Source organism: Narcine bancroftii, chromosome 1, assembly GCF_036971445.1.
Source record: "Narcine bancroftii isolate sNarBan1 chromosome 1, sNarBan1.hap1, whole genome shotgun sequence".
NCBI lineage: Eukaryota > Metazoa > Chordata > Chondrichthyes > Torpediniformes > Narcinidae > Narcine > Narcine bancroftii.
Genome location: NC_091469.1, coordinates 188,417,932 through 188,444,974, shown reverse-complemented (window position 1 = coordinate 188,444,974; position 27,043 = coordinate 188,417,932). Strand labels below are relative to the sequence as shown.

The 27,043-nt window shown below is 39.7% G+C and overlaps 1 protein-coding gene across 5 annotated transcripts in view; it reads right to left on the bottom strand.

Annotated features, from left to right (window-relative positions):
* Positions 1–27,043, bottom strand: part of usp20 (ubiquitin specific peptidase 20) — a 91,281-nt gene that overhangs the window by 37,679 nt on the left and 26,559 nt on the right. For 4 of the 5 annotated variants that reach the window (XR_011340124.1, XM_069885205.1, XM_069885222.1 and 1 more), the window contains exons 5-14: positions 20,759–20,890; positions 20,110–20,212; positions 19,817–19,886; positions 18,857–18,970; positions 16,874–16,952; positions 12,173–12,608; positions 11,600–11,737; positions 10,208–10,320; positions 7,296–7,468; positions 6,412–6,506 (exon numbers count right to left, since the gene is read on the bottom strand). Coding sequence is in view for 4 of the 5 variants with exons in the window: in XM_069885205.1 (XP_069741306.1) it covers positions 6,412–6,506; positions 7,296–7,468; positions 10,208–10,320; positions 11,600–11,737; positions 12,173–12,608; positions 16,874–16,952; positions 18,857–18,970; positions 19,817–19,886; positions 20,110–20,212; positions 20,759–20,890 (1,453 nt within the window). In the remaining variant the exon portion in view is untranslated. Of the gene's footprint in view, positions 1–6,411; positions 6,507–7,295; positions 7,469–10,207; positions 10,321–11,599; positions 11,738–12,172; positions 12,609–16,873; positions 16,953–18,856; positions 18,971–19,816; positions 19,887–20,109; positions 20,213–20,758; positions 20,891–27,043 lie in introns of those variants that run through there. The other variant, XM_069885237.1, reaches the window with a different exon arrangement.

The following is a 27,043-nucleotide window of genomic DNA, read 5'->3' as shown; positions in this document are numbered from 1 at the left end:
CTGGAGATGTAGACAGCCACTGCCATCAGCAGAGTAGCTCATTGGAGAGTAGCTCATATTGTCCTGCTTTTTAAGGCTCCAAGAGTAAACCAGGTAATTGTAGGCTGGTGAGCCTGATGTCAGTAGTAGGTAAATTATTGGGAGTTCTGAGAGAAGATATATAGGTATTTGGACAGCCATGGGCTGATTATGGATGTCAGCATAGCTTTGTGCATGGTAGGTAGTGTTTAACAAATCTTGTAGTTTTTCAAGGAAGTTACAAAGAAGGTAGATGAAGGAAAGACTGTAGATGTTTAAGGCCATGGACTTTAAGGCCATCGACAAGGTCCCACATGGGAGGTTAGTTCAGAAAGTTAAGACACTAGGTATACATGGGTTGTAAACTGGATTCAAAGTTGGCTGTGTGGAAGAAACAGTGGTAGTGAATGGTTGCTTCTCGGACTGGAGGTCTGTGAGTGTTGTGTCTCAGGGATGTGTTGGGACTATTGTTGTTTGTTGTCTATATCAATGATCTGGATGATAATATGGTAAAATTGGATCAGCAAGTTTGCTGATGACACAAAGATAGTAGTGGACAGTGAGGAAGATTTTCAAAGCTTGCAGAGGGATCTGGACCAACAGGGAGAATGGGATAGTAAAATGGATGATGGAGTTCAATGCAGACAAGTATGAGGTATTGCATTTTCGAAGAGCAAATCATAGAAGGACTTGCTCTATAAATAAATGGTAGGGCATTAAGGAGTGTGGAGGAGCAGAGTCCTGGGGATAAAGGTACATTGTTCCCTGAAAGTGGTGTTCTAGCTGAACAGGGTTGTAACTATTGGCATCTTGACCTATATAAACCTAAGTATTGAGTATAGGAGTTGGGATGTTGTGTTGAAGTTATATAAGACATTGGTGAGGCCAAATTTGGAAATATTGTGTGCAGTTCTGGTCACCTAGCTACAGGATATCAATAAGATAGAAAGAGTGCAGAGAAGATTTATGAGGATGTTGCTGAGTCTTCAGGAGTAGAGTTCAGGGAAAGATTAAACAGGTTAGGACTATTCCTTGGAATGAAAAAGAATAAGGGGAAATTCGATAGAGGTTTACAAAATTGAGGGCTATAGGCAGTAAATGTGAGTAGACTCTTTCCACTGAGATTTGGAAAGAGAAATATGAGGGGACATGGCTTTAGGGTGAAAGGGGAAAGGTTTGGTGGAACATTAGGGGGAACTTGTTCATTCAGTGTGGTGGGAGGTGGAATGAGATGCCATCTGATGTAGTGGGTGCAGAATACCTTGAGTTTTAAGAATATATTGGATAGAGACATGGATGGGAGAGGTCTGGTGGGATTTGGAATGGGAGCAGGTTATCGGGACTAGATTTGAACAATAGTCAGCACAGACTAGAAGAGCTGAATAGCCTGTTTTTTGTGCTGTAGTGCTCTATGGCTGCTCTGCACCCAATGCAATTGTGTTGCAGCCACTGTACTCGCAACAGCACTCTGCGCAAGCAGGAGATCTGCAAAGGTGTGGCGGTGAAAAAACAGGCTTTGGCACAGAGTATATGCCATGTAAGAACCTTTCTCTCCTGTGAACAAAGTAGAGTTTACTTAACGATACTCTCAGTTGTCATATTATTCAACATGCAATAATGAACATCTGTATCTGAGGATAAGCAGAGGAGATGACCACAGGATGTTGACCATGGTGGCAGACCAGTGAGGGTGCTCTGTAGCTGAAAGGTGGGCTGCTGATGAGGCAAGAAACCCACGGAGACTGGGCTGCTAGAGACTGCTGTCGGGGAACTTGCACTGGGCTCCGGACTGCTGGAGACTGGCTGAAGGAGTACCAGGTATCAGAAACTGGATGGGGGGGGGGGGGGGGTGGAGGCACTGAAGGGTTCCTGACAGTGTTGGAGGTTCATATCTGGAGTGGAGGCTGCGGCAGTTCTGGAGGTGAATCAATGGATACTCATACTCAGTGATTCTGGGGGGGGGGGGGGCTCTGCTTTTCTTTCTGACTTTAAGAGGCACTTCAGACTATTTCTGCTGATGGCAAATCTGTCTGCCTTACAGCAGGCAAAAGCAATTTTGTGTAATATGACAGTTTTATTACAACACAATAAATTGAATCTTGAATTAATGCAGTTCCTGATTCAGACCTTCTGAGGGAAAAGAACCACCTGTAAAACACCAATTCTGGAGTAATAAAATTTTTAATCTGCTTACAATTTTGTAATACTTGAGGAAAAAATGTTAACTTCCTAAAGAAGAGTTGTGTGACTATTACACCAGACATTGAGCTCTATCGTCGGACCTCTATTTCTTTGTAGTATTAACAATGCATGCTGTACACCTACATTAAAAACATAAGAAATAGGAGCAGGAGTAGGCCATCTGGCCTGCTCAGCCATTTAACAAGATTATGGCTGATCTGATCATTTATTCAACTCCATCTACTTGCCTTTTCCCCCATATCCCTTAATTCCTTTATGTAAAAATATATCTAACTGAACCTTAAATATGTTTAATGAAGGAGCCTCAACTGATTCCCTGGGACAAAGTTTTTCCTCAACAGTTTTAAATCTACTCCCCTGAATCTTGAGGCTGTGTCCTCTAGTTCAGGTCTTACTTAACAGTGAAAACAATTTTCCTAGTTCTATCTTCTCTATCTCTTTCATAATCTTGTGTTTCTCTAAGATCTCCTCTCATTCTTCTGAATTTGAGCATAATCCTAGGAGATTTAGTCTCTCCTTGTAGGTTAATCCCCTCATCTCCAGGATCAACCTGGTGAACCTCCTCTGAACTGCCTCCAAGGCCAGTATATCCTTCCTCAACTAGGGAGACAGAACTGCTCAGAATTCTCCAGTTCTGGCCTTACCAGTACCTTGTATAGTTGCAGCATGACCTCCCTGCCCTTGAATTCAATTCCTCTAGCAATGAAGGCTAACATTCCATTTGCCTTCTTAATAAACTGTTGTACTTGCAACCCAACTTTTTGCAATTCTTGCATAAGCACTCCCAAGTCCTTCTTCACTACAGCATGCTATAAGTTTTCACCATTTAAATAATAATCTGCTCTTCTATTTTTCCTACCTAAGTGATTAACCTCATTTACTGTACTCTATCTGCCAGACCTTTGCTCACTCACCTAACATAACTATATCCTTCTGCAGCCTCTTCACATCTCTTCCAAATCATCAATGCAAATGGTGAACAGCTGCAGGCCCAGCAATGACCCCTGCGGCACCCCTTACCACTGTCTGCCAATCAGAAAAACATCCATTTATCCTGACTCTCTGCCTTCTGTCAGATAACCAATCCTCAAACCAGGCCAATATACTTCCCCCGACTCCATTCATCTCTATCTTACAATTCTCTTGTGCGGTACCTTATCAAACGCCTTCTGAAAATCCAAATATACAACATCAACCTGTTCCCCTCTATCAACCGCACCCGTTATATCCTCAAAGTACTCCAGCAGGTTTGTCAAACAAGACCTGCTCTTTCTGAATCTATGCTGTGTCTGCCTGATGAAAACCCTAGTTCTAAATATCTCGCTATTTCATCCTTAATGACAGCTTCAAGCATCTTCACAACTACAGATGTGAAACGAACTACTGATAGTTACCAGGCCATTTCCTCATTACTTTATCAATTTCCCTTTCTCATCTTCAAGGGTCCGATGTTGACTCTAACCACTCTCCTGTTTTATATATTTATAAATTTTTTTGCTGTTTTTATATTTTAATGCTAATTTACCTTCATAATCCTATTTCCTTTTCCTTATTTCCCATCTATTTCTCCTTTGCTGCCTTTTAGTTTTCCCAATCCTTCAGTTTCCCACTACTCTTGGGTACTTTGTACACTAGTTCTTAATTTTTATACTTTCCTTTATTTCCTTAGTTAACCAAGACTGATGCTTCCTTCTCTTATTGCCCTCATTTTTAACAGGAATATATTTTTGTTGAGCATTGTGAAAAATCTTTGAGTCTTCCACTGTTCCTCAATTGTTCTGCCAACTAACCTGTGCTCCCAGTCCACACTGTCCAATTTCTTTCTCATCTTGTTGTAGTTTCCCCTGTTCAAGCATCATACACTAGTTTTAAATCTATTACTCCTCCATCTGTATGAGAAATTCAATCATACTATGATCGCTTTTTCCAAGAGGGTCCTAACTACAAGATCGTTAATTTTACCTATCTCATTGCACAATACTAGATTTAAAATAGCATTCTCCTTGTTGGTTCCTTAATATGCTGCTCAAGACAGTTATTGCAGATGCATTCTATGAAGTTATCCTCCAGACTCCCTTGATCAACTTGATTTTCCCTATCTACATGAAAGTTAGCCCCCCACGACAACTGTCGTTCCGTTCTTACATCCCTCATTTATCTCTGTTAATGGCCTGTGCCACTGTGCTATTGTTATTTGATGGGTGATGGACAACTCCCACCAGTGATTTTTATTTTCTCTTCCCCCCCCCCCCCCCTTACTATTCTTAATCTCAACCCAAATGGACTCAACATTCTGCTCCTTGGATCTTGTATTGTCTCTCACTATTGCCTTGATCTCTTCCCTAATTAAGAGCGCCACCCCACCAAAACTTTACCTTAGTCTCTTTTCGTATTACCTGATACCCTCATCAGCAGCAAAAAAAGCAGCCAAAACCAGCTTGGGATACATGACACAACAAACCTGCAATGGAAATTGCACAAATACCAAGATGAATCAAAATTATTCGTAATGAGATAAAGTCACGACTCAAAACCTGTATTTTCATATCTAGTTGCCCACCTTGCAACCATGTTTCTGTTATGCTCACTAAATCATATGCTTGGGTACTGATTTTCACCTCAAGTTCACTAACCTTGTTTCTAATACTACGGCCATTAGATAAAGTGCCCTGGTGCTCATTTCCTTTTAGAATTTAGTGACCTCTGCATCTTTTGTTTTTGACTTTTCAGACCTTTTTTTTCTTTCCTAACTCTAGCTTTGGTCTTTGTACCACCTTCCTCATTCTTTCTTTATAAGTTCCCTTCCCCAATGACACTAGCAAACAATCTCCCTAGGACCTCTATGCTGGCCCTGTCCTGATGTAGACTGTCCAGTTTGTACTGGTCCCATCTGCCCAACAACATATTCCAATACCCCAAGAAACTGAAACCCTTGCTCCTACACCACCATTCATGCCACATATTCATTAATTATCCTGCTACTTCAACTCTGACTATCTTGTGGCACTGGTAATAATCCAGAGATTATTACTTTTGAGGTCCTACTCCTAGATCCCTATATTCATCTTGTAGGACCTCATCCCATTTTCTTCTTGGTACCAATATGGACAATGACAGCCAGCTGTTCACTCTCCCCTTTCAGAATGTCCTACAGCTGCTTTGAGACATCCCTGATCCTTGCACCTGGGAGGCAACACACCATCCAGGAGTCTTGTTTGCAGCCATAGAAGCTCCTGTCTGTTCCCCTTACTATAGAATCCCCTATAGCTATTGCTCTACTGCTCATTTTTTCTCTCCCTCTTGCACATCTACTCAGTTCCATGATCTTGCCTACTGCTGCCTTCTCCTGATGGGCCATCACTCCCAACAATATCTAAAGTGGTATATCTGTTTTGGAGGGTGATGACTACAGAAGATTCCTGCACTACCTTCCTGGTACTGCTCTTGCTATTGGTCATCCAGTCCCTATCTTTCTCTATTCTCAAGTTGTGGTATGACCAACTCACTAAATGTGCTATCCACCACATTCTTTGTTCCAAAGTAAATCCACCTAAAAATAAATAAGTGGTTGAAACAAATGCAACAGCCTTTATACCAATTCTAAGATGAAATTTTACATTCATTGAGACAGAAATTTACTGCCATGCCAGGTATAGTTGTTTAGAGAGGAAAAAAATAAGCAATTTCATTATTTTACAATTAAAAGTCTGATAGATAAATGCTATAGTCTTATACTAATTCCATTTGTTGATTTGGCTTGGTTCATTATTTATTAATGCATGCTCAAAGGAACACATCAAATGATATTCTCACTACATCTTTACAGTTTGGGGAACGAGGAAAAACAAAATGAAACACCTCATGACATTTTGGATCCAAAATACTTCCATCAATACATGTCTGTCAATTAAAGGGAAAAGTTTAAAATATTCAAACAATGAACTGCTTGAACCATATGGAGTTGTAGCATTCAATGCAAATATTAGGTGTGGATGCAGAATGCAAGTGTATATCCAGAATGAGTTTGGAAGATGAAAAGAGATTGGCATAAATATTAGAAAAGGAGTGAAGAGTACTACTACATTCACCCTTCAACTGTGAAAGCTTGTGCAAATGGGAAATTTGTTGTGTGTTCATGTTGTCTATCCACCTCTATGAAAATAGTTCAAAATAAAATTACACTGAACTCACCTTTCAGTTCATCAGCAGCAAAAAAAGCAGCTAAACAATCTTCTAATGTGACAACCGGACCCCAAAACCAGCTTGGGATACATGACACAACAAACCTGCAATGGAAATTGCACAAGTACCAAGATGAATCAAAATTAAACTTAATGAGATAAAGTCACAACTCAAAACCTGTATTTTCATATCCAGTTGCAAGCAGAACATAAATAAAACAAAAAAAAAGACATGAAAAGAAGGCAAGCATTTAACATAACTCTAAATTTTGTAAATCTATTTTTTGTTACTCTTTTCTGTTACCAAATTTCAATTGATAACAAATTAATTTATTTATCTGCTAATATGAACTTAACCAAGTTTTTAAAACTTTATTTCATTACGGGCATTTGAAGCTTTCGATGGAAGTAAAAAAAAAAAAAAAAAAAAAATAAAATCTGCAGTTAACACTGACTGGTGGAATGACTCACTTTTGCTGAATGAGAAAGTTTAATACAATTGCACTTGCAATAGTAATAATTCCATCAGTTTGGAGAGATTCTACAAATTGAGATTCAAGAATGGTTAAAATGTTCAATGTCTGTGTCACAGCAGAATAGATAAAAGGCAAAACATCCAAATCACCATACAGGCAAAATAGCAATGTTGCTTGAATGTAAATGGCAGATCAGGTGCACAGACCCATTTCATGAAGTATCCACTTGTTCAGTATGCCTTTTGATAAATTTCATACTTGCTTTTAATTAAAAAAAATGCAATTTTATAAATTGGTATGCCAATGTTTAGTAAAAGCAAACTGAAGAATGGTAAGACAAACTTAAACAAAAATGGACTAAAGCAATGTGTGAAGGAGCTTTATCTGAAATCTAACCAGTTTTGGAAACACCATTTACCTTCTAATATAATCCATAATAAATGCTACCCATCCTTGTGTAGTGTAAGCATCACCACAGGTGCCACTTTTCACAGGTAAATTTTGGTGGATGGATGCATGTAATTTAGCCAGGTCCTCTTTACCAGGGATTGGCAAAGACAAATCTTGAAATGTTTCCACTGTGGAAGAAATCTGTAACAGGATAGTTTTATCATGTTAAATTAAAAGATACAAATTTGCTAATGTTTTGGTGCATCATCCAATTACAATACTTCATGCAAGTAAACTGCATCTTCTTCAATATACTGTAACATTGTGTCCTAACCTCTTCTCCACATCCTTTGATATTCTCTGCCTTTTGTTGTTTGAATTTCAATTATATACTGTATCTATTTATCTTATTGTTCAGAGCAACCATTTGATACCATGTGGCTCTCTTTAATCAAGTATTATAATCTTCCGGGATCTACACATAGAAGCTGAAGAAGTTTTAAAACATTAAATAAAAACAATTTAGCATGACATATTGCATAAAATAATCTTGTACTTCTATAGAAAAGTGGAAATTTAATCCCAAACAGTTTATTTTGTTTTGACTTGCCTTGAATCAATTTCATTAATTTAATTTGTGAGTGCATTTATTAATTACTGCAGGTCAAGTTATGTCAGTATTCTCTATTATGACATACAAAATCCTGACTAACTGCAAAAAAAAAGTCATGTTAAATAATCCTGATTTTCTGAAAAGTTGGCCCTCGCTCAGTGGTAGCGATCCCATCTCTGATTCAGAGGATATTGGTTCAAGTTTGAGATTTGAACTTGTAACATATGCCGATGATAAGCCAATGTGGAATTTGATCAATAACTAAATCCTTAAAGATGCTGCATACTTTTAGCAGTCATTTTTCATTACCAGAAGTACATTGTGAGCATGTAGTGGGGTTGCTACAGTTAAAGCACGAAGTTGAAGAAAGCAGACTCTCACACGAAGAGAGTGTAATCAACACTGACTTTATTGGGCTGCAGCTTCCTTTTATAGGCAGCCAGCTGCACCACCTCTGGGGTGTGGCTTGAGCAGGGCTGGTTGCCAAGTGGCTGTACTGGATGAGTGGGCCCAGAATGGACCCTCTGCAATCCTCTGGCGGTGACTGGTTGATTCAACCGCTATTCCTGTAGCCTATGGGAGTGGGCGTCTCAACCTGCCCGCTGTTTGCTCGATCGCAGAATTTGATGGACGTTTCCTGTGTCAGGCAGCTGCAAGTAATTAATAATGATCTCATTGTTAAACAGCTACTAAGACAAGTGGGAGTTTTCTGCTGCAGGCTTAAATATATAGAGGTTTATAGTGGATAACTAGAGTTTTACTACCGTGCATCTTGGCGCCTCATAGTTCGGCGGGCAGCAACCTCCTTTAAACAAGACCGCAGAGCCCACCTCACTGACAAAAGACAAAGGAGGAAAAACCCAACCCCAACCAACCAATTTTCCCCTGCAACCACTGCAACCGTGTCTGCCTGTCCTGCATCGGACTTGTCAGTCACAAACCAACCTGCAGCTGACGTGGACATTACCCCTTCATAAATCTTCGTCCGCCAAGCCAAAGAAGAAAAGACTATATCTCCTGCATAAATAAAGCAACTTCACATCATTTAATGCATGCTAATGGTGAGACAGAAGTAGGTTCCACTTCTGCCTAATTCATGGTACAATGATACCTCACAGGTAGTAACTTCTGGTTTATGCTGTTAAATTGTTTATCCACCCACCCCTGCTGAAACATTTGGAAATAAGTAATGCAACACCAGTCTTATCGCTGTTTAAGTGAAATGGAAATTCTATGATATATTTCTCAGCAGACTTCTTCAGCTTGTCCAGAAATGATATGTTTAAAAGCTGCTGGAATGTGGCTGTTCAAGTTGGAAAAGAACCAACTTGGTCCCCAACCATCTTTATTTACCTGTGTTGCACACAACATATTCATTCTTTTGTTTCTCCACCAAAAATTCAACATCTTTGTAAATGCCATATGACTACAATGGAAGGTGTAAAACCAGTTTAAAAAAAAATTAAAGAGTGGAGATCAATTTTATACTTATGAACTTTAGAAACAGAAATAGATCATTTGGCTGCTTATACCTACTTCAATATTCAAATCAACAATGGCTGATATTCATTTGTCTATATCCATCTGAAACCTCTCTGCATTCTTCTCACACTTCATGACACCACCTCGCTTTGTATCATCGGCGAATACGGTATGCAAACACATGGACTCCAAAACCAATCTCTGTGGCACACCACAGATCACAGCCTTCCAAATCAAAAAATGACCAGTTTAATCCTATTCACCACATTCTGTATTTTTGGTGCTGTTTTCTGGAGTCAAGATCCAGTGTTTACATTTTCTTCAAAAACTGTCGTGCAAAAGCTACTTGAATTAATCATTAAAGAGAAAATATGCTTTTTTTTAAGCTTTACAACAATTGACATTCTGTGATAATTAACCTTTAATGCAGGCAATGAAATAGAAACAGACAGACAAAATAGGTCATAACAAGCAAAAAGAAATGGATGGATTAAGATAGGTATGGAGGGCAATTGATGGTGCTTTTTAAAAACCTTTGAAATGTAATTTTTAAATTTCAGAGGTCTAAATATTTATTTCATGTTTAGACGTATGAACTGACATAATAACTAGCAAGTTAATATGGAAAGAGCATTCAATTTACAGGATAAATGTAGTAAAATGCATCAGCTCCACAGGGGTCAGTGATTGTTAGTTATTAAATAAGTTTAATTAACTAAAGCTTTGAGGGGAAACTACTTGATGTGCTGCAGTTACAAAAGAATAATAATAAAACTAAATGAATAGCTCCAAATTACTGCAGGATTCTACACCAAATTATAATATATTAGCTCAAAGAGGCTTACTCTGTCACAGGTGAGACACTGGACTAGGCTCAATATTGACCCATCAAAAATATCAGAAATTACACTGCGATATTTGGGTTGCCTTTTCTTCTTGGTTGACAACAGAAGTTGCGCTGAATGAGGAAAAAAAATGAATTACACATTGTAAAATGACTAAATCGAGATAATAAAATTCACGCCAACATGCATAAATTGTATTTGTGTAATACTGCTATGTAACAGAGTTGCAGAGTACAATACAGAATAATAACAAAACAAAATTTGACACCAAACCTCAAGACAATATATTCAGGAAAATGATCAAACATGATTGAAGATGTAGCTTTTAAAAAGGAGGAAGACACAGATAGCCAGAAATATTTAAGAGATTGCCACTTTACAATCTTGGAATAACTCATGGCCAGGTGGAGAGACAATTAAAACCAGGGATGGTCACAAGACCAAAAAGAAGAATGCAGGCATCTCAAGTGTTTCAGGACTGGAGTAGCTGCAGAGACAGTTAGGGATGAAGTATTTTAAAACAAGGATTGATATTTTAAAATTAAGAGGTCAGAAAACAGGCGCAAGGTTTTTAACCAAATTAGGCAGTGCGAGTTAGAACACTAAAGGTTTGAGTTTTACTTCATCTCAAGTTTGTGATGAATAAAATGTGGAAGGCTGGTCAAGAACACTTTAAAATAGTCTTCCTCCCCCTTCCCCCTTGCGCTAGTTTATTCACATGACTGACTGATTTTCGGCACTTCTGAGGAAGGCTCAAAACGTTAACAGCCTTTTGATTTCTATGGACGCTAAGTTTAAAGATTAATTCATGGGGTGAATAGGAAGCAATGTCATTACATGAAATCCTCTGGCTACAACTAGACAGATGAGAAAAAGGTGTCATGTAAGTAGGCACACTAAATTGGATGACAGTGAAGAGGCCCTGAAAGAGGATAATATTAATCAAGTTGAAATCTGTAGACAAATTAATGTTTTCTTGATTGTATCAACATACTTTAAAACAAAAAGTATTTAATATTAAAATCAAAAATATGCTCCTAATCATTTGCATTTATCTACTTAAAAGAAGACCTTATTTTGTGTCTTCAGGAGTACAATATGTGGTTTTGCCTATTCACAAGCACATTACTAAAAAATTGTCATTTGGTCAATCTGACAACTTCAGTTGCTTAAGAATGCTTTTAAGAAAACTAGGAAGAAACATTGTTCTGAACTGCAAATAAATTCATTTGAAGAGGTACAATTAGTTTTTTCTTTTAAAAAAAAATCACATGACCAAAAGAACATAGATTCAGAATTTATTAGTATATTGTATTTTATCTTTTGCCATAATGCCAGTGTTTTTTAAAAAAATCACAAGGAAATTATTATAATAGCACTTTGGAAGAGTACCTTTCTTCAAAGAAAATGGTGACACTGCCCTCATTGGACTCGATCGAGGTGGGCTGCTGGACAACTTGGAATGAAGTTCTTGATGGATAGGGCTGCAAGATCGTGACGTGCGGCGAATGTTTACATCATTGTCAGGTTCTGGATCAGGCAAACAAATGAAATCAAAAAGGTTATCTTTTCCAACACTGAAGCAGGATGACTGGCTTTACAGCATATTATATTGGGGGAGAATCTAGCTTTCATTTCAAATATCACAATAAAGCTATCAGTGAAGAGAAGAATTGTTCCCATAAAGATTCAGTTTCTCTTAAAATTCCCATAAGAGAAAATTTAGAATTCAAGCCTGTTATCTCAGATCATTGAATATCATTCTGTATTCATTCTACAGGTATGTGTAAAATGCCATTAAAGGTAGATAACAATTTATAATTTATTGGATAAACTTGTCATGAAATTTGTTGTACATAATGGTAAAATACTGAAATGGTACAAGATTGCGTTAGTAAACACTACACAAGGTTCACTAATTGAACAGGTCAAAGTAAGCTTAAGAAAAGTATTTAAATACAACACCTGGTGCTCTGCAAGGACTTCTAGAAACCATAGCAGTTCTGGCATCACCAGAACCTCCAGCATCTCCCGAACTCAAAGATGTGTCTACATCTGCATCTTCATCAATTGCATCCACTAACCCCAGTCTATGGTGGCCACATGAAAATTTTCTGTCCTTTTGCCTCTCTTTTTCTGAAATTCCTTTTCCACATTCATCCTGGATCAATAGCTCTGTTTCAATCTGCTTCTCAGAGGAACATTTGCTTCTGTTTTCCCCTTCCCCTTTATCACTGCTTGCGCCAGAGTCACATGAGAGAAACTCATCCTCTGAAGGACTCCTGTCCCCATCTCGCTTTTCTTCTGTGTCACTCGAAGAGTCACAATCTCTCTCTGTCAAAGGTTCCTTAAGTTCTTCATGAAGTTGATCCATCAAACATCGGAGAAATTCCTGTGTGTCCTGGAAAAGGAATCAGAGGAAAAAGAGTATGGCAGTCTGGTTATTATTTATGGCCTCCCATGTGAATACTGACAACATAACATCACCAATAATCTTGACGCACATGTCCCAACTATACCCAGTCATCTCTTTTCCATCCCTTTCTCTGCCCTACCACCACCAGTCTCTAAATTATCATACTGTCTCTCATCCAACATCAAACTTTGGACAGACCAGCCACCAACATCAATCCCCATCAAAAAACAAACCGGATCTGCAGACCCAATACCTTTTCTAGGCTAATGCATAAAAGGTCCTCAATCTAAACCTTTCACTCAGTTTCCAGTTCCAGATGCTGCCTAACCTGGTAATATTTCCAGCAATTTTATTAAATTTCAGATTTCATTCTATGTGAAAGTCATATGTTTTCTTCACAACCTTGGTTTTATATTTGACTCAAGTTCACATCGATATGATTTGTAAACTAGATGGGCCCACCTCTTCACCTGACTCTGACTCTCCTTCAGTTCATCAGCCGCTGATACTATCATCCATGTCTTTGTCATCTTTAGTCTTAATTATTTCAATAGATTCTCTTACTCAACCATCCTTAAAACACAAATTCAGCTTAAACTCTGTTGTCTATATCTTAACATTAACAAGTTCTGTTACCCATCATTCCCTGGCTTCCCATTGTACACTGTTTCTCGGTTAAACAATACACAATTTTAAAGTTCTTATCCTTGTTTTGAACCAACTCCACGGCTTCCATCCTCCATGACCCGACATTTTCCAACCCTATAATGCAAGTCATCTGCATCTGTTGAACTCTAGCTACTTGCTCATCCTTGCCTTCTCTACCTTAGTTCTAAAGTTTAGAATTCTTTCTCTAAATTCTGTTCCTTCCTTTATTCTTTTGAGAGGGATTTTTAAATTAATCTCTTAAGAACTATTTTGTCATCTGCTCAAATAATTTCCCATTTCAGCCCAATTTCAATAATATTCTTTCTTCCTTTTATTAAAAATACTTCATAAAATTGCATTCATAATTTTGGCAAAAGTGAGCAATTTAACAAAAACCCTCATATCTATGGGAAACAGAAATGTGACTTGAAAGATCTACAGCAACTTGACAGTAACCCAGCAGAGGTCCCTGAAAGCAAAAAATCTAGTATTCTGGGGCCTCTGTTCACATTTCATTGGAATGGAAAACACACAAACCATGTAAACTCAATACTGTACTGCATAATCAACTTTGCTCAGGTTCATACATTGAAGCTTATATTTATAAATGAAGCATTTCTGAACAAGATAAAACCAACATAGTATCTGCCAGTTATATCCATCCCTTTGAAATTTGAAAGGGAATTGAAATGCCATTTGAGAGTCTTCATTACAAAATATACACTGTTTTAATCAAAGAATAAAATTATTTTCAGTGCCGCGTACAAGTGGTTCATCAATTCAAATCAACATTAAGGAAAAAACGTTTAAAACCAAATGACCTTGAAACCAATCATTCTAAACATGGGACCTCAGAAACTTTCCTTTTCATTTAGTTCTCCAAATATTTTAACAAATATGCTTACTTTATTAATTTCTACAAGTTTTGTAGATATTTGTAGATTTGTAGAAAGGATAGATCTATTCAATGTACACTTGATAGGATTTTCCCACGCTTAAAATTAAAAACTAAACATCCTTCAGTTGGATACAGACATGCACTTCAATTGACACCACAGGGCAAACTGATTTAAGAGGCATGTCTTTATTTTTCTCACTCCACTACTTAAATATAGCATTCAGAGCATCAAACAATGGCCTACCATACAAAAAGTTGACAGATTTAAAACCAGAGATCTTTGAACAATAACAATATGAAAAATGTCAGAATTCAGGAAGATTCCAATCACTAATTGAACTAGTTCATTGATCATTTTTTTAAAAATGTTAGAACAGAACACAGCATTTATTCCCGTCATTAAAAAAGTTCTACATCTGCCATCACTGAAACTCTCACTGCAGCCTGTGCTTAATTGCATTGTATCAATGTTAAATTGCTAAATGTCTATTCTAATAATGTATGCATAGAGTAGAACCCCAATTTAACATGAACCCGGATAGTGGACCTTTTTCCTCTTTCTGGAATTGAAGATGTTTTCAGATCAAAGTGGAACGCACCATTAGAAGATGAAAATCTTTTTCAGTGTAAGACGAGCTTCACGCACTTCACTGATTAAAAATAAAAGTCAAATCCAAGTTGCTGGAAATCTCAGGAAAATAAGTTACGTGCATTGCTTTGGAAAAATGAGGAAAAGGCAGGACTAAAGGCTAAACACATGAAGACACCCAAAGATGTCAGCCTCGATGACTCCCTGTACAACTGGTTTGTTGAAGTGTGCTCAGAAAGCCTTACAATTTCTGGGCCTATTCTCTAAGCTCAGGCTGAGAAGTTTGACCAGCTGATCAAAGGAGAAACCTCACAGTTCAAAGCTAGCAATGGATGGCTAGACTGGTTTTAATGTTGTCACAGGATTTCTCAAGTGTTAGTGTCTGGAGAAATTTGCTCAGCCAATAGCGAATACCGACAGAACTAAAAACTCTCTTTGAAGAAGGTGGCTATGTCAAAAAACAAATGTACAATTGTGACAAAACAGCATCTGCTACAAGATGATCTCAGACCACACACTGTCTAGCACAGATGACGCCCATCAATGTGAGGGGACAAACAAAGCAAAGATCGCTGACATTGTTGTTTTGCGTTAACAAGACAAGTTAAAACCGCCCATGATTGGCAAATTTCGCTCGCCCCTCTGTTTTCACCATGTCAACATGAAGTCGTTACTGTTCAAGTACATGCATAGCAGCAATGCTTGGATTATCTTTGAGAATTGGTTTTACCTAACTTTTGTTTCTGCTGTCCGTACTCATTTTGCAAGCATAAGTTAGAACCCAAAGGTCTTCTTTTGCTTGACAACCATCCCACCCACTCACCATCTGCCAACCTATTAAACCGTGACGGAAAGATCCAAGTTTCTTACTTCCTAAAGGACACTACATCTAAGATCCAGCCTCTAGATCATCTCCATGTTCAAACAAAGTTACAAGCGTGAATTCATTTGTAGAATTGTAGACGAATCAACAATGCTGGAAGATTATCTGAAAAGCATGAATGTTAAAGAAGTTTGCACTTAGGTGGGAAGGGTTGGGCAGCAGTCAGCTCCTTGTTATTGGAAAAATGCTGGGGAAGGGTTTGGGTCCAGCCTTATCATCACAAAAATCCACCGAAGAAGATGACGATGAACAAAGTTTCTATGGCTTCACAGATGAAGAGGTGGGTGAGGCAGTTTCAAATTAGCAAAGAAAATTTTCACCAGTGTTACTCTGCCGATGACAAATGCCCGACATATGAGCATCTGACGGACTCAGGATCGTCTGTAATGTTACTATAGCACCGGTTCCTGAACCACAGGAGGATGACAATGAGGAGCCTCCACCCCCACCCCCAAAATTGTTTGAAGCCATTGAGTACCTTGAGGCTGGTCTAGTTGGCTGGAGACCCAGGATGTGGCCCATATAAAAATCCTCCAACTCAGAGGTATTTTGGATTTCGCTCGCCGCCAGAGACCTGCTGCATTCAGGTAACGAACGCTCGATCGCTTTTTTAAGAAATAAAATGATGATTGTAAGAAATAAAAAAAGATGATTGCAAATACAGGTACTGTACGTGCTCTTTATTTTTTTGAAAATGCTGTTTTCATGTCCCCGATTTAGCGCGATCTGTTTTTTGTCTTGATCTATCGTGTTGTAACAGGGTTCCACTGTATTGCTGGCAACAACCAGAAACAGTGCATTTTTCAATGTGTAGAAACATGGAGGGAAATTTAATGATCAATTCCAGAAAGCATGCAGGTCTTATTTAACATCTCTCAGCCAGGCAAAGCTCCAATTATTGGGAAAAAAAAACTAGATGCTGTAACTGTAAAAGCACCAGAGTTTATATTCTAGAATCAAAATGGACTAAAGGCCCATTTTCATGAGAACCTTTCTTGTAAGCACAGACAATTATTTAATCAATATCAAAATAATCAAAAAAAGGATGCAATTAGTTGGACACCATTGTTCAAACCGAAACAATGATACAGTCCATAACTTTGTTACAATAGTGAAGTGAAAGCCAACATAACTTTATTCTCAATCAAAGTTCCCAACTGATGGACAGGAACACATTCTTAAACTCTGTGAGCTTATTCTAAATGCTATATTTAAAGATAATCTCAACTTACCTGCTGTGCATAACCTCGGAACATAGGATTAATCAATTTAATGCCATGGGCAAGACTTGTAGGAACAACATAGCTAGGACTGTACAAGAAAGAAAAAAAATAAAATAAACCTCCTTATTTCAAGTAATTTGAATACCTCTCTCAAATTTTCATCATTGTGCGAAAGTGAGATTTAAACACCAAAATTTATATTTAAAACAAACCCCCTTACAATTTTTTTTTCAACTTCTCTTGAGGGATTAGCCAGAAGTTGGCTCGTGAATAAGAAATTTTGCAAGTTACAAGATGCAGTACAAAATGGTAAACAAAGCAGCAGCTATACAATTCCAGGGCTATAAAACTCTGTGTACATATTAAATATATTCCAATTCTCAGCTTCCAACTGGATCCATTTAATCATACATCCAATGGGTTTAATGGCCCTCTTTGCATTATAAAATCTAATGATTTGTCAACCAAGAATTTACAAAATAATTGAACACCTTATGCATTGTATCTGCTATAATTTGAACTTCTCCTGCTGCCTGATTTGCTGTCAATTTCTAGCATATGCTATTTTTTTTTTTATTTCCACCATCCCATAAGAATGTCCCTATGCTGCTTAATTTTAAAAAAAGCCAACAATTTGATAAAATTTTTTAATATACTTTATCTCACTTAATATCTGGGATCTAGACTGAGCAAACCAAAGACCCATACCAGCCATTGAAATCTTCCCACTTAAATGTGAACCAAAATTCTAACACCAAAACAAATACAGCAATCTACAAGTAAAACAATCTGTATGTTCTTCACAGAGAAGATGGAACATTCTTACAGGATTATTCATATAGATCTCATTACATTCAAAATGTACTGGGGTTTGTAGGTCAATTGGGTGACACAGTCTCGAGCTGAAAGGGCCTGTAACTGTGCTGTTTGCCTAAATTTTAGATCTTGATCAAGGATGATAATGTAAAGAGACCAAACTATCCAATGATGGCAGTTACAATTATTTCAAACTTCCAACATTGCTCTATTATTTTGATACGTGGCAAATGCCTTTGCTCAGTTATTTTGAAAAATGCCTTATGCTTTCACAAATGACCCTTTTGCTGCTCTATACATTCACCAGATTGCAAAATCCAGATAAACACTACAAATCCTAGACCCAATAAATGTTTTTTTTTAGTGGTTTACTCTCTTAGTTGATGGACTGCAACACAAATAAATGGAACAATCAACTGGTTCCATGAAGCAGATTTCATCAACATCTTATGCCCATGGAACCTTGATCTCAATGTATAATAGATATTTCTTTTATCCAATTCACCCCTCCATCCCTATCGCTGCAACTGCTTTTCTCTTTTCCCCATTACTTCAGAAGTTAATTAGTCTGTTTAATTAACTTTGTTTCTCTTTTTGCATAGCTTACCTGATCTGCTACATTTATCCTGCATTTCCTCCTTTTAAATGTATTTCCTCCTTTTTACTGATATTGTTCTTTGTTTAAAAAAAAAACTATGAATACAGTGGCCCCCTTATCTGCAGTTTCACTTTCCGCTGTTTCAGTTACCCGTGGTCAACCGCACACCAAAACTGATCCGACTGCCTTGCACTCTCCCCACAGCCCTGTGTTGGTCCCCACACTGATCCCTACTTACAAATAAAAAGTTTACAAGTACACTACAGTATCCCATATACCTTTGCTAAGTATATAATTATGATGTTCACACAATGTCCACATCGCATAATGCTCTATTTCACAGAACGTATCTTGGACATTAAGCGGTGCATACCCTGTAAAGGATTCGGCACTCTCCGCGATTTCAGGCATCCTCTGGGGGTCTTGGAACACATCACCCGCACAAAAGGGAGGGAATTACTGTATATCCAACAATGTCTGAATCCAACCAATAAGCTTGTTACTTTTTGTTAAAACTTGGTGGCAACATTTTAGCATTATATACAAAAACAAATTCACATTCATAAATGGACACATACCGTTTTTTGTGCCAAAGCTCAGAAATAAGTTTCTGATAGCTTTTGCAAAGAGCTGGCTTTTTGTCGGTACGAACCAAGCCTACACATTCCAAGAAGAACTGGGTGAGTGGTGGACTGCAACAAAAAAGTGGCAATTGAATTAACTAAATTTCAATTAGAATACCAGCAGCTCAATAGCAAAACAAAATGCTAACTAAAATCATTAAAATCTCAGGGTATTCACAATCAATCTCAATGGCTACATTAAGACTTAAAAGGCAAAGACATTTTCAGTTAGTAAGAGTTCTAAAACAAATAACAAAGTTTAATGACAAAATCTCTAGATCAAGTATTCATTCAAACAGTCAAAATGAAATAAAGAGTGGGAACTGACTGATCTCTCCTTGTTGGCGCTAAAACTTATTCAGGATATTTTTGGATAGGGAAAAGAGGATGGAGGTCAAATCTTTTTTTAAAAAATCTACATTCACAAAACCCTTTTTTTAAAAAATCTAAATAGTTATCATTTTGTACAGTCTTACTTTGAGTGGTCACACAAAGGTTTAGGGGTTACCATTTTCTCTGTTTAGGATTGCCACACAAAAGTGAGTGCAAAAAGACTAATAAACAACTTTCACAAGGACACTGGATACTTGGGGCAGGTGTTCAAGGGAGGAATGTATAATGTTAAGAGCAATGGAGTGGATGAATCCTCTTACAAAGAGATGGCAGAGGTATAATGGATGATTCCTGAACAGTATCATTCTGTTTGATTTCATTCTTAAATCCATGAAGAAAACCAAAGGATGTGAAATGCAAACATACATTTTTACCTGGCTTTTCAATAATTAGTGCCAACCCAATGTTTAATTTGATCATGAATTTGAAATACATATGATTAATTTTTCCATCAAATATTCATTAAGTATTGATACAGTATAAGTTGGAAAGGTACTAAGCTCAGTAAAACCCTTGTCCTACCAGTTGGACAGCGCCTGCAGTGCAGCATTCATGTAGCAAGAGTTTCCAATGTTCTTCATTCCTGTGAGTCCTAAGCGAGTTCAGCAAAAAATACAAATTTTAAAAAATGATGTTAATTTCAGGGGCAAAACAATAATGCATTTGAACACAAACTTTCCACACGAACATGCTCAATTCGGTCAATTGGGATAAACTCCCAGGTTGAACACAATGATTCATAACATTGACTTAACACAACAACAATTTATTTCATTTGTTTCAGTTGTATTCAATACTCTCTGTGCTCGAAGTACCTCTTGGTCTCAACTCATCATCCTCAGACTCTGATTCTCCTTCATCTGCAACAGCAATGGGAACAATTTTGAATGGTTGATTTCCAAGTGATATGCCAGAGTCCTAATAAAAGAAAAAGCCATGTTACTAGAATTATACCAATTTTTAATCTACAGGGATTATTTCTCATTAATTATATTTTAGGCTATTTATAGGAAATATATTTACATGTCACCAAAGCTATGAATTAAGAAAACTTTCACAACATCCAGCTATATAAGAATGTGGGTCTGCCTCTGGATAACTTAAATATCCCCAAATAGCCAGTGTAATTTTTTTTCAGACATACAACACAGAAACAGGCCATTTCAACCAATGGACCCATGCTGGCCAATTACACCCAATTAACTGACAACACCCGGAACATTTTGAATGGTGGGAGGAAACTGAAGCCCCTGGGGAAAACCCACACAGACACAAGAGAATGTACAAACTCGTTAAAGACAGTGCAGGATTTGAACCCAAATTCTGATTGCTGGCAATGTAACAGCATTGCACTAACCACAATGCTAACCGTGCCACGCGAGAAATAAGAAAATAAATTTACTTTTCAAAAAGCAGCAGCTATATCAGTGCATACATTTTAGCATAAATCCACCTGTGAATTACCTGCTCTGTTGATCTGCTTGATGGAGCTGGACTGGGTACAACAGATCGTTGTTCCAGGAAAACTTCCTTCTCACAGGCGTAACACCAAACTCGGAATGTGGTTAGGTTCACTGTTAGGTTATGTTTCTTAGCCTGTGTATATAAAATAGAAAATTAGGTAAATTAACATTATGATGAAAATAAGGGATTTCAAATAGAGTAAAATATAATTTAGTACCTTTTAAAATACTTTCATAATATCAGAAAGGTGAAGAGTCTGTTCTTCCGTTAACATATTTTGAGAGTTAAAAATGTCACTGTCACTTCCTTTTCACATCGTCATTACATGGAAATGTTTTAGTAATTTAAGAGGTTTATTTAAAAGATGCAAAACTAAAATGGAGGCATTCAACATTCAATCTCTTTTCCAAGGATATGCAAGAATCAAAATTCTTCCACATGGTATAATTAAAATTGTCAGAACTACCATAAAACTCCTGCTTACATGCGTTAGTGGCACTAGACTTGCAGATTTTCTGGACTCCTGTTAATATCCCAATATACAGTACTTCAATCAGCTTTATATAAAGTAAGATTTTAAATAATAGCGTGATAAATTTTCTAGGAAACCCAGTGCTGGAAACAGAGCTGAGTGAGTCTAAATGAATGTGTGAAACAGTCGTGAATGAGCTTAAAGGGAACTTGGAGAAACTAGGACCCAGTGATCTAAATGACAAACCACTGGGATTTCTGAACAATGGGCTAATGAATTATTGGAGTTTTACTTAATTTTGGAAATGTTATACATCATTTTAATTGCAAATGATGTTAATGCCAACCGGATGGAGGATACCTAGACATAATATGATCATCTACTAAATCCGATGCTCTCGATGTGGCCTCCTCTACATCAGAGAGGCGGAAATAGACTGGGAGATTGCTTTGTTAAGCACCTCAGTTCTGTCAGCCGCAACAGTGTGGTTCCCTCAGTGGTAACTCATTTAAATTCTCTGCCCCATTCCCTTGCCAATATGTCTGTCATGGTCTCATGCACTGCCAGATTTAGACCACTCGTAAACAGAAGGAACAACCCCTCGTATTCCGTCTGGGCATCTTCTAACCAGATGACATTATCATTGACATTCTGGTTTCTGTTTGCCACTGCACACCCCACCCCCCTTCTCCTCCCTCCTCCATCTCATCACTTTCTCTGCCCTTCTTTCACAGAGCCAAAAATCAATTCTTACCTTTCCTATTGTCATATCCAATTAACACCTTCTGTCTGTAGGTCTGTACTCCTCCCCCTCCCATTTCCCCCACCCCCTTTTCTTTCCTCAGCCTTTAATTCCATCACTTGTCTAATTTCTCTCGTCTTGAGGAAGGCTTCAGGCCAGAAATGTTAGAAATACAGTAAAACCCCTAGTATCTGGCACCTATAGGGATTGGTAATGCTGGATAACTGAATTTGCCAATTGGTTGAGATTGTATGTTGCATGATTAATGAACTGACTACTAGGGAGTGTCAATGTTAAACTTTCCTTTTTTAAAAAACCATGTGGTGGCTCACCCACACAGCAATCGAACTGGCTCCAGTGGTTGTGAGCGGGTCCGTAGCCAGTGGCATCCATGGGGACTCTTCAGTGTGGGGAAAAGCCTTGACCCAGAAGCCGACATCACTCCTGTCCTGCAGAGCGCGAGGGTCACTGGGAAGTATGGCCCTCTTAAGCACGCGATTTTGAATTAGTCAAATCAGTTGAACTGAAACTCTGCTCAACTCAGTGTGTTTCTTTTGCTTGCAGTGGCATACCAGCCACATTGGTGGCCTCGAAGATCCAATGGTATGTGGACTCGACACGAATGACAACGTTGACGTGGACAATGTGAACGACTCGGCTCTTCAGAACACAATTTCATGTAAACTGCCAGCTTTCTGGACCACTCAGCCCTTTGTCTGGTTTCAACAAGCAGAGGCCCAGTTCCAAGTCAAGAACACTGGCTCCGATGAGACCAGATACTACTATATGGTAGCTGCTCTCGACCAGAAAACAGCGGGCCAAGTAATTGACTTTTTGCAACAGGCCCCGGAAGCTGGCAGGTATGAAGCACTTGAGGCCTTGATGGTCAGCACATTTGGCCTCTCATGCCGCGAACAGGCCACATGGTTGCTACATATAGGCAACCTGGGCAACCGCACGCCATAGCCCTGATGAGTGACATGCACTGGCAGATGACCATAAGAAGTGTCTACTCTTTGAATACATCTTTTAGGAGCAGATGCCGGAGGACATCCGCCTCCTACTAGCCAATGAGAACTTCTCCGACCCGCAAAAGTTGGCTACTCGCGTGGACATTCTGTAGCGGAACCAGCATGGCGATCAATGCTACGTCACAGCTGATAGCCCAACCACACCATATCCCAGCAGCCAAACCTGCAACGCCCACACCAAGAGACGACACAATTTCTGAGTCTTGGTGCTTTTAACCATCAAAAGTGGGGATCCGGGGCCCACTGATGCCGACTGCCATGCTCGTTCCAGGGAAACGAAAGAGCAAGTGTCACTGGCTATGGTGGCTGGCCACTGTGATAGCCTCCTATACGTCTGGGTCAGGAACTCTGGGTGCAGATTTCTAGTAGACATGGGAGCAGAAATCAGCGTCCTTCATCCCTTGAGTCACGATACCCAAACCAGAAGGGCCAGACTGGAGCTCACGGCAGCTAATAGCAGCACCATCTGCACCTATGGCACCTGGACTATCCCCTTGCAATTCGGTTCCAGCTGCTCTGCACAGATATTTACGCAGGCCGCGGTATCACAACCATTGCTGAGTGCGGACTTCCTCTGTGTGCACGGTTTGCTCCTGGATCTGAAGGGACGATGGCTGGTTGACGCAAAGAGATTCCAGACCTTCTCCCTCAGTGAGGCCAAGTTGCCAACTTCACTTATTCAGACAACAAGTTTGCCAGGGTGTTGTCGGAGTTCCAATCCAGCATCACGCTGCAATTTTTCATAGCAGCCCCCAAACACGGCGTGATGCACCACATTCCCACATAGGGACACCCCCTACATGCCCAGGCCCACCAGACAAGCTCAACTCTGAGAGATGAGTTTAGGAGGAGATGGGATCATGCGGCATTCGGATAGCCCATGGGCCTCCCCGCTCCATATGGTGCCCAAATCTGCGGGAGGATGAAGGCCATGTGGTGACTACAGGAGGCTGAGGGACACAACCATCTCTGATAGATATCCAGTCTTGCACATCAAAGACTTCATGGCTAATCTGCATGTGTCACGCATCTTTTCAAAAGTTGACCTGATTTGAGGGCATCACCCAGATGATATTCAGAAGACAGCCAATCATTACCTCGTTCGGTCTGTTCGAATTCCTTAGGATGCCATTTGGCCTTAAAAATGCAGCGCAGACCTTCCAGTGGCACATGGACGCAGTAGAGTGGGATCTGGACTTGCTGTTCATCTACCTAGATAACATCCTGGTAGCCAGCCACTCTCACAAGGAGCATATGGCACATCTGCGCCTGTTCTACTACCACCTCAGTAACTATGGCCTGGTGATCCACTTCACCAAGTGCCAATTCGGCATACCTGCCATCAACTTCTTGAGACACTAGATCGACCGTCAAGGAGCTTTTCCTCTGCTGGTAAAAGTGGAAGATATTCGTCAATTTGCCAGGCCCAACACATTCAAAGGCCTGCAGGAATTTGTTGGGATGGTTAACTTTTCTATCAGTTTATTCCCTCAGCAGCCCAGATCATGTGCCCCCTTTTTGGTTTAATGTCTGACAAAGCCAAAGAAGTTGCCTGGATGGAGGAGGCGATGGCAGCTTTAGAACAGACCAAGGATGCTTTAGCCAATGCCACGCTCCAGGTCCATCCCCGGGTAGACGTTCCCACAGCCCTCACTGTGGCAGTCAGTGTCGTACTTGGGCAGCTAATCGAAGGCCAGTGGAAACCGTTTGCTTTCTTCAGCCAGCATCTGCGACCCCGAGAGATCAAATACAGTGTATTCTGTACCTGGCAATCCAGCACTTCAGGTATTTCCTAGAAGAGAGGGATTTCACAATCTTCACAGATCACAAGCCCCTCATCTACGCATTTGCCAAAGTGTCCAACCAGTAGTCAACCCACCAGCAGCACCACCTGTCATATGTATCTGAATTTACCACCACGATCAAGCATATCTCTGAGAAGAACAATGTGGTGGCCAACGCGCTGTCATGGACATCCATCCAGTCAGTACATGCTCTATCTCTAGGGGTGGACTATGCAGCATTAGCAGAGGCGCAGCACGTGGATGGCGAAATACCAGAATACCAAACTGCAGTCACTGGACTCCGCCTTGAGGACGTACCTATTGAACCCAGATGATTAAGTAGCAAGCTCCTTTGCGACATGTCCACTGGGCAACCCTGGCCCATCGTCCTGACTGCTTGGAGTTTCAATGCCTTATACGGATGAGCCCACCCTTCCATCCAGGCGACTGTCCAGCTGATTGTGGATCAGTTTGTGGCATGGCCTACGCAAACAGGTTGGGCACTGTGCCAGGACATGCACATACTGCCAGGCTTCCAAAATCCAGAAGCATGCAAGGGCACCATTGCAATCTTTCCAGCCACTGCATAAGAGGTTCGAGCACGTGCACGTCGTTGGCTCACTGCCTGTCTCAAGAGGAGCAAGGTACCTATTTACAATGGTGGACAGGTTCACAAGGTGGCCAGAAGCTGTCCCAATCGCTGACACGACTGTGGAGACCTGCCCAGGACTCTGATCGCTACCTAGGTAGCACGTTTTGGGCTCCCTGCTCATATCACTTCAGACGATGGTCTGCGTGGTGCAGCTCCTCAGAACCCAGCTCCACTGGATGACTGCGTACCATCCACAATCAAACAACATTTCCACAGGCACCTGAAATCAGCCTGAATAGCATACTTCCAAGGGCCAGACTGGGTAGACAAACTCCCCTGGGTGCTACTGGGCATCCGCATAGCACACAAGGAAGTCTTGGCAGCATTATTGGCCGAGCTGGTTTACAGCTTTCCGTTCAAATTTGTGCCCGCAACCCACGGCTAAGAGGACACACCGATGGAGGACTAGACCAAACTCTGAACTTGGGGTACTGGCCCTGGTACCAACGTCCAACCACAGACCAGTGTGCCTTCCTTTGTGCTCAAGGACCTGCAGCAGAGTGAGTAGGTTTTCGTTCACCAAGGAGCACACAGACGACCCCTGCAGTGGCTGTACGAAGGACCCTTCAAAGTGATGCGTCATAATGGGACAACCTGTGCTCTGGACGTTGGTGACTTTTACCATTGACTGTCTCAAACTGGCACACCTACTCATTGAACGACCAGTTGTGGTACCACTCGCAAAAAGATGAGGCTGGCTATGTAAAACGAACAGTGTACAGGTTATGGTTTCTGCGCCTCCTAATGCCAGTTCTTGTGGGGGGGGGGGGGGGTGGGGGAGGTCTTGTGGCAGCTCACCCATGCAGTAAGTGAATCAGCTCCAGTGGTCGCGTCCGCAGCAGCAGCATCCATGGCAACTCTCAGTGCGGTAGCCAACTTCACTTCCGCCCCGCAGGGCACAAGGGTTGCTGGGAAGCGCGGGCCTTTTAAGCTTGCGATTTTAAATTAGTAAATCAGTTGAACTGAAACTCTGTTCGACTCAGTGTGTTTCTTTTGCTCGCAAAATCTATTTATTTTCCATGATTTTTTTTTGCCAGAATATCTTTACATTCTATGGGTGCTGCACGATCAGCTGAGTTCTTCCAGCATTTCTGTGTTTTGACTAAATTGTAGCATCTGCAGACTTTCACTTATTTCACCTTGAGGAAGAGCTCAGGTCCAAAGCATGTTCATACTATACATCCTTACCTCCTATGGATGCTGCAAGACTTACTGAGTTCCTGCTGGTTTTTTTTTTAAATTCCCTTAAGGAAACTAGTTTCCAGTTGGATTTTAATTTACAATCTATTATTCAAATTTCCTGGCAGTATTATAGTTCCATATATTTTTTGCAGGTAGCAAGTGACAGACAAGATGGAAATAGTGATCATTTTATGATAAGCATTAAAAATTCTCAACAATTTTTGAAAATTAAAGATCTATTATGGCAGCTCAACTATTAAATCCCAACTAAATAATGCAATATCTGAAAATGAGAGAGATTCCATTAAAATTTGTACATTTTTAGCAGAAGAATCGTGGTCACTATAAATGCTAAAGGTTTGTAAAAATTGTAAAAACCTTCATACTTAAAATTCCTGATTGAGTGTTAAAAATAACAACTC